General features: G+C 40.0%; 2 protein-coding genes across 2 annotated transcripts; one reads left to right on the top strand and one right to left on the bottom strand.

Annotated features, from left to right (window-relative positions):
* The first annotated feature begins 1,126 nt into the window (after positions 1-1,126).
* Positions 1,127-3,139, top strand: LOC112168405 (lysM domain receptor-like kinase 3). The gene has a single exon (XM_024305523.2). The coding sequence runs from the start codon at positions 1,531-1,533 to the stop codon at positions 2,917-2,919; it is 1,389 nt and encodes a 462-aa protein (XP_024161291.1). The 5' UTR covers positions 1,127-1,530; the 3' UTR covers positions 2,920-3,139.
* Positions 3,140-4,063: 924 nt separating this feature from the next.
* On the bottom strand, positions 4,064-8,337 carry LOC112165654. The gene is made up of 10 exons (XM_024302259.2): positions 7,945-8,337; positions 7,796-7,846; positions 7,237-7,362; positions 6,389-6,805; positions 5,651-6,096; positions 5,460-5,559; positions 5,213-5,272; positions 4,890-4,982; positions 4,693-4,809; positions 4,064-4,585 (listed from the first exon to the last, which is right to left on the bottom strand). The coding sequence occupies exons 1-10, from the start codon at positions 7,987-7,989 to the stop codon at positions 4,277-4,279; spliced, it is 1,764 nt and encodes a 587-aa protein (XP_024158027.1). The 5' UTR covers positions 7,990-8,337; the 3' UTR covers positions 4,064-4,276.
* Between the last annotated feature and the right edge of the window lie 399 nt (positions 8,338-8,736).

Raw genomic sequence — 8,736 nt, 5'->3', positions numbered from 1 at the left:
TTATTTTACAATTCATACTTCATGTTTCATTATTTTGTAACTTAAATTTTGTCTTTACTAACTTAAATTTTATCTTTTTTATAAGAATTTTGACCAAAAAATGAAAGATGGAGTGTGGATTACAAATTATAAAGTATGAATTTCTTTCCTCTTTGTCGAACTTAAGACATCAAAAAAAAAAAAAACAGATATGCACAAAAATAAATGGTCATGGGGTACAACCGGATAAGCATACTACTTGTTTTCCATATTCTAATCCATCACAGGGAAATAAATGGTCATTAGTGAGAGTGTAGCTGTATATACAGAGAGAGACTTGCGTGGGACATTCGCATCACGTGGATATAAAGCTTATTAATCAAACCCCAGCATGAGGGTCTTTTGGGTATTGCACTTTTAAAAAACAGAGACAGTTTCAGAACAAAGAAAAAAAATTCTGATATCTGATTGGCTTATCCTATATCCACGTGGTGGAGAAGCCTTACTTAAAAATTCCTCGTATATACAACGATTATGTAAAAGAATTTCAGGTTGTCGGAAAGAATCTGCCAGTTGGTTTAGATGTGATTGCTCCTGCCTTTACATGCCCAGAAGGCCAGCTTCACCGACACCAAAGCCAAGAAAAACAAAGTTTTGATTATGGGACCACAGCCAATGACCCAGGGTTAAACTGTTCCATTGTTTTGTAAAACTAAATCGGAAGCAAAAATAATTAAGAATATAAATACTAAGGAGGTAAAATGAAGTTTAGTCCTATGAAATAAATATTGAAATGGTGAACCAAAACAGAAGCAAAGAAAACAACAAGCTTCATGTGTCATTGTCTTCCATTAATGATACTTGAAAATGACCAGATCCTCAAACGTATATGGACTTGGTGTTATTGAATAATCTTCTCTCTGTGCCTTTGAACCCAAAACATTCAAAACATGTGTATTGTTTGACTGGATATGACATTTGTGTATATTTCATGTTGATGAATATAATGATGCATCGAATTTTCCGTTACATTCTAACAGAATTCAATACAAACACAATTATCAATCTTAATTTTCACCGAGCAAAGAAATACTTAACCTTTAGTCAAACTCATTTATCACCTAGTGAGAAAAACAGACACATTATATAATTTTATGAGATTATTTTACGCAAAGCGTACGCACCCTCATTTATTATCCTAGTTACATGTTTGCATAGGTGACCAACTCTCTCCCTTTCACCACACCAGCAATGTCGATGATGCAGGACAATGAGCAGTCAAATAAAATTCACCACCCAAATCGGAAATACAGGTGAAAAGGAGTGCAGCTAGAAGAAAGAAAGATTCTTTTGCTTTCCATGTCAGATGCGACGGGGAAGCCGTGGAGCCCTAGAAGTCCTAAAAAGCAAAACACTTGATCACCACCGCGAGAGGTGAGAAGTGCAACTCCGATTCCCATTGCAGCTTTACTAAAATGCGCCGCCGCCGCCGCCGGCCTACGTCAGAGACCCGCCGCAGCAGCAACAAGAAAACGTCTTCGAAAACATTAAATGCCTCTTCAACAATCTCCGCACAATAAAAACCACCCAGCCAGCCATATATTATTGGTGCCACCAGCCACCCACATGTGCAAGACCAAAATGGCCGTCGACGCCGCCCAGCCCACCTCCTCCCCTCGACCCACAACCCAATTGTCCGAATCCGCCAGGACCCCGACCCGGACCCGAACCCGACCCACCTTCCCCACCACCTCCTCCGAGCCCTCCACCTCCAGCTCAAGCACAAGCTACAAGCTGTCCTCCACCGCCTCCACCTCCAGCCAAACCTCCCTCGCCAGCTTCCGCCAGGCCCTCCCCGACAACCCTAACCTCTACGACCTCTCCGAAATCCGCGCCGCCACCAACAACTTCCTCGCCAAGCGCTTCAGCTCCACCTCCTCCACCCCCTCCTGGCGCTGCACCCTCCGCGGCAAAGACGCCGTCGTTTTCCAGCGCAAGTTCCGCCGCAGGCTCGAAACCGAAGAACTCAAGAACCGGCTCTCCATGCTCTGCCGCAGCCACCACACCTCCATCATCAAGCTCCTCGGCGCCTCCGTCTCCGGCGACAACATCTTCTTGGTCTACGAATTCGTAAGCAACTGCGCCAGCCTCGCCGCGTGTCTGAGAAACAAGAACAACCCCAATTTCACCGTGCTGTCGACCTGGGCGTCAAGAATGCAGGTCGCCGCGGACCTCGCTCAGGGCCTCGATTATGTTCACAACAAGACAGGCCTCAGTGTCACCATAGTCCACAACCGCATCAAGAGCAGCAGCGTTTTGGTGACGGAGCCTAATTGCAATGCCAGGATATGCCATTTCGGGACAGCCCAGTTGTGCGGCGAGACCGATTTCCATACCCAGATGGATTCCAAGCCCAAATCCACACTTTCGGGTGAGATCATTGAGGTCAGCGAAGAAATGGGTCCGAGCCCGAAGTCGAAACTGGGACGATCCTACAGCGGAAAAGCCCAATTCGAAGGAGAGAGAGGGTACATGTCGCCGGAGTTTCAGACCACCGGCGTCGCCACCCAAAAGTCCGACGTGTACGCATTCGGGGTCGTAATTCTGGAGCTGTTGTCGAGCCAGGAGCCGTTCAAGTACAAGTTCGATAAAACCCGCGGTGATTTTATCAGAACCTCCGTCGTCGACTCCGCTCAAGCCGCCGTCGACGGCGGCGGTTTGAGGACGTGGGTGGATAGCAGGCTGAAGGACTCGTTTCCCGTCGATGTGGCCGAGAAGCTGACACGTCTGGCGCTGGAGTGCGTACACGTGGACCCAGATAAGCGACCCAGCATGGGACGCGTGGCGGGGAAGATCTCTAAGTTTTACTTGGATTCCCTGACTTGGGCGGAGAATTTGAGAATGCCCACCGGAATTTCGATCTCGCTGGGTCCGAGATGATCGGAGGGGAATTTTAATTTTAAATTTTTTTTTTTTTGTATTTTTTTGTAATTATTTGATTATTAAACTGAGAGTGACATAACTCGTTATTGAACATATAAACAATGATACTCTGACTTGATAATGACAATGACACCACTTGGAAATTTTGGACATTGTTTATAGGGATCAAGGCTGCTACCAATAAAAAATAGTGATAAGGCTTTGGAAGGACGAAGATTTTGTTTTCAGACAAATGTATATAATCAGTCCCGTTCACCTGCTCAGTTACTGATTAGGGATCATTTACTCACTTACTGTCTGATTGAAATCAGACGGTTGACAGATCTCATTCTTCAAAATCTAAATATTTGTCAACCGTCCGATTTCAATCGAACGGTAAGTTAGCAGATGATCTCTGGTCAGTAGCTGACCAAGTGAACAGGAATGTTTATATAATTATGTAATGGTATATATTATGATGAGTCATTTTGTTTTGTTTGGTGAAGGTGCGCATGACTATGAGGGAGGTTTGCAAAATCTACTCCTACGTACCATTATTAGATTCAAATAATCACATGGTTGATAAATTTTCTGCATATTACAACTCGACTTATAAAAAAGAACAAGCATTGTATGGTGAAAAGGATATGCTCGTGTATGGGGCAGCTAAGGTTTCAAGTAAAATAAAAGTTTATATTTGGAAGATTCCATCCTACCCGCTGTGACGCAGCTTCTCGGGTTAATTTGGAGAGCGGTTGCTACTTTTGTAACGATGCAGAGGAATCCATAATTCACATCAGTACGGATTGTGGGTTCGCAAGGGATTTGTTCGAATTCTTTGATGCCCGCAGTAGCAGCTCCCCCGAGTTCATTTGCTTGATTGGTTGTGTCATTGTAAGTCTTGTATCTCAGAGGAGGGTTTTGATTTGTTGTTGATGCTCATTTGGGGAGTTTGGAAAGACAGAAATCAACGAGTTTTGGTCTAGTACAGAGCCGCCCCAAGGGTCCAAGCTCTCAACCTGAAGCAGGCCTCATTTTTATCAGAAGTCCATTATACAAATAGAAATGACATGAGAAAGAGGAAAATGTCAAACATCAATTAAAATTACTCTTAACAAGGATTTTTTTTGTGTATGACAATCAAACCAAAGATCTATTAGGGTAAATAATAAAACCTCTTAGTAAAATTGGAGATTCTCATCTTGCAGGTTACAATTGTCATGAACAACTTGACATTTTCTACTCCAACAAGGTTCCCTTGGTTTTTCGCCTAATCCAATAAACAACTTGTATTATCATATATAATCCAATCCCTCTTTATTCATATGCACACTTTCATCCTTTATGGTTAAGACCACATCAAGAATAGACTTCATCACATGGCCAATAGATAATGAAACTCAAAATCATATGGCATTTTCTCAACAGTGGTAGAAATCTTCCCGCCACTATGGCCCCTGAAGCAATCCACCATTGATTTTCTCAAAGACCCAGACGTAGGTAACTGGTGGCACACCCACTGAACTAGTGAGTCCACATCTACAGCAAAATCAAGCATGTTTCCGAGCAACAGTTCCGGGAATCCAATTTTTTTTGTGCTGGTCACTACAATTGATGCTTGCAAGTACTCCAACTTTGATTTCTCCAACTCTGCTACAACACTATCAGCTGTGTATATCTTCACCTGAATATTAGATGAGGAACATTTCATCAAAAAAAAAAAAAAAGAGGAGCATTGAAGCATCGCATGCTATGTAACAGAACATCTATAATGCTATATCGGTTACTTACTGCTGGAGAAGAACGAGTTCCACAACACAGAGCAAATGTGATATTAGGATCCATGGACTCAAGACCATAGAGTCGGCGAACAGTGGCCTCATCATCATTCCCAACCTTCTGGAAAGCCTATAAAAAAAATGGCATAATAGGAAATCATACTGCTGATCCTTATATAATGAGTCATAAGACCAGTCATATGTACTTACCTCTTTCATTGAAATTGAAGGTGCTGGTTTCCTCAGTATATGATGCTCAATAGATTGAGCATTTAAAATCTTACCTCCTATGTTCAGTGTTGCCTGAATCAAACCATTAATAATTTGTTAGAAGGATAGAAGTTTTCATACTCCTACTTATTCCCTTCTTGGTAGTAAGCGCACAGATTATGGCACTTAAATAATATCAGCAAGTTAAAGAAACATTTTCAGTATATAAATTATATTAGACCCAATATGTAAAATCTTTTCCAAGCAAAGGCTTGTGTCATGTACAGGAACTTGATTGGATTTCAGTAAAAGTTTGGACTTACCTTGTTCAGTAATGTAAGTAATTTGTCTGCGGAAGGATGCGCACCAAATTCGAGAAAGCCCTGAAGAAATAGTTTAGTATATACACTATTAGAGCTTCAGCAGTATTCATGGATTAATAAACTGCATTACCATCCTGATGCATGTGTGCCAAACTTTGTTTGAGAGTGACGACCACTCCAAAATTTGGTTAGGCACACATTAGGCTAGCCAAGACCTCTAAATGAAGTTAAAAAGAAGTATATATACATTCATGATACAAGCATTGTACATGTTGATCCAGAATGCTAACTTCTGCTGGTATGCCAAGGACCCCAAATTCACAACCAGGAGATTGTTCAGCAATACCCTGCACAGAAAGAAGTCAGGACGATCAAAACATAATATGATCGAATTGTGAAATAGACCACACGCTCTATTCAAGATATAATTTCACATACCTCAACTTTTTTAGTAAAGGAATAGAGTTCGATGCTGAAATAGATCTTGGGTCCATAGAATTTGAGGTAAAAACAACCAAGTTCTTGTAAGGGCCAATATCCCTAGGAATAGAGTCTTCCACATTGAAGATACCATAAGGGTCTTGTTGCCTTGATTCCTTCTGTAACAGAAGGCTTGACTTGGAGGTTAGGCTCGTATCATCCCTGAAGCTCCTTGAGGTTACAACAGAAGAGTGCAAAGACCTGGAAATGGGGCCTGATTTCTCCAATTCCATTGTTCTGGTTGTTCTAAGCAGCCTAACATAAATGAGGTTGAGACACTTCAAAATTTCCTCTGAGAGCTTGTTTGGTTGCCAAATCTGGTTGTTCTCTTCTAATTGTGTTGGAATTGGTATAGGTTTTGGTGGGAGATGATCTGAAGAAATGCCTGGTTTAACTTCTCTCAGCTGAGAAAGAAACAGGAGGGAAAAACACCATTAATTGGTCATATTCACCAGATCCAAGTTTGTAAGTTTCATTATCTATATGGTGTTATGCACTACAGATAAATTAGTAATCTAAAGAATCAATTTGACTAATCAAAGGCTTGAGAACTAAGGCATTGCAATTATTAAATCCTACTCACTATGATATAGTTATTTTGTTCATTGTTTCATCTTTAACAAATAATTGAAACTGTTGCGAAATTTTTCCAAATGATAAAACTCAACTGCATCAACTAAAGTACTTGGGTCAAACCTTTGGTGCTGATGGATGTCTCAGAGTTCGCGAGGGTGAGGGTGCTCTTAACAATCCACCTTTTCGTGGAACCATAGACTGAAGTCTAACCTCCTCATAGAAGTAATTTTCTTTCTGATCAGAAAAACTTCTCAAGTTTTCCATTTTCTCATTTAAATTGAGTTCATTATTAAGTTCATAATCACCCTTTATAGCTTTACTTATGAAATGCAATGCCTTGGTTTCATATCCTTTTCTCTCAAGATGAACACCCCTGTTCATAAGGCTTAGGTTTTCATCATGTTGCCATTGTCGAGCCTTTGATTCCTTAGTACCTTGTTCTTCCTGTTGCAGTCCTAGTTTAAGTTGTCTGATTTGGTCTTCAAGTCGAGAAATTTCTCCTTCAACCATAGCCAACTCTGCTAAAAGTTCCTTCGTCTGCATAAAAGATGAAACACATAAATGTAAACTCCTTCATAACTCTAATCTCTAATAACTGAGAAACATACTTATAAGGTCTTCAATAAGTTCTTTAACTAAATAATTCAAGATTTATATGGTTGAATACATATATTGTATATGTATCGTCTTGGTGTGGGAGAGTAATAGCTATCATTACTTTGTGCATCCCAAAAGTTGAATTTTTAACCCCATTTCAATTAGGACTAGTGCATATGAAGAAATTTTATCTATCAATCTAATTACAGAGTCTTACTCTTACATGGTATATTTCTAGCTTGTCACAAGACTCTAGATATATGGAATCATATAGTAACTCGAATTAAAGGGCATGATTTCATCGTACAGTACTCTAAATAAATGTACATGTATTGTGGATGAAATCATATTACCAAATTTAAGAAGAATACCTTCTGGGGAAGGAATCTTGGAATTCGAATAGCAGAAGCAGACTCGGAAGTTTTCCGACTGTAGGCATAGTCCAAAACCTCATGTACTTTCTCTTCTTGATTTAACAGTCTTTGAAGCAAAGAGACCTACGAAATAGAAACCAGCCTGTTAATGCAACTCTCACTCTCATTTACAGGCCGAGTATATTAATTTGTTCATATTTCCATTTCAGTTTCCTTTTCTGGATGCTCTACTATCCTAGCCCCATTAACAAAAAAAAAAGTACCATAAAACAAGAAATCAATGAGAACATGAAGCAGCACTAAGATTGCCTAGTTTTAGGAACAAACTAAAGTGGTTTTTTTTATTTTACTTTCTTATCAAAGAGTCTGAGGGTTCATTTTAGAAGGCCTAAAACAGAGGTGATGTTGCCCAAATAGCTAGCTCAGTATATTACCTATCAACTTAAGCCAATTTCTTATCCTTACACAAAATGCTCACTTTTCTGGATTTTAGTTTTCCCTAATAAGAGAAAAGTTGTGGTTTTTTATACTAATCAGTTTTGGGAAACCGTCATACCTCTCTTTCAAGCTCCTCTTGGTTTCTCTGCCCACCGACCTTCTTCTTTCTCTGCATTACAAATGAAAGAAACTCATATAAGTGCATAACAAATCGATGAGATAGATTATATAACATAAAGGTATCTGATAGTTTTTCAAACAACTCACAATCTCAGATGGTGTGCGAACAGACAAGCTTCTTGGGCTAGACATTATCAAAACCTCACTGCAGCTTAGCTCGAGCCTTCTCGACCGCCTCGAAGCATAAAACCAAGATGGGTGGTGGTACAATTTTTAATAACGAGGCTTTGAACTCATTCAAACGAGTCTTGGTGGGAGAAGGACCCAATTAGCTTGGTGCAAAAGGAAAGGCGGCAACTACTGCTCTGCTTCTAGCTAGTGCTGGTGACTGTTTATTTCGTTGACGTTTGATTTTTGTTAATAATATTTTGATGACATGTTTGGATTGTATTGGAAACCATGTTTTGGGGACGAAGAAGATGGGAGGGATCTTTCAGGATGATGAGGACGTTGGCTTTGGTGAGACATCATAGTGCCGTAGCTTGCAATTCTGGCCTCGAGGGTAATAGTTTGGCGGTTATACCTTACAAACAAGACTCCTAACGCTAGCTTGTAGTTTAGTTTGGTAAGCACAATCATGCATCAATCATTTGATTAATCTCATCCCTATCTTAAGGTGAAACTTTATTTTCTACAAGCGTACTATATAAGATTTGAATATGTGATCTAGTCTTTCCCGTCATTTGGGGTATGGTAAATGTCGATTTAATCCTATCTTATATTATACGACTTAAATTTGACCAAAATTGATGGTGGACTAACAATATAACATGTCAAATATGTGACAGGAGAAAACTATTTTGAGATCGCACAAGCACAAAAGGAGAAGATAAAGTTTAACAGAAACATTAACATCTCATAAAGCTACAGTATTTTATT

The sequence above is a fragment of the Rosa chinensis genome, chromosome 5 (genome assembly GCF_002994745.2).
Source record: "Rosa chinensis cultivar Old Blush chromosome 5, RchiOBHm-V2, whole genome shotgun sequence".
In the NCBI taxonomy this organism is placed as follows: Eukaryota; Viridiplantae; Streptophyta; class Magnoliopsida; order Rosales; family Rosaceae; genus Rosa; species Rosa chinensis.
This window is presented reverse-complemented; position numbering and strand designations above follow the sequence as displayed.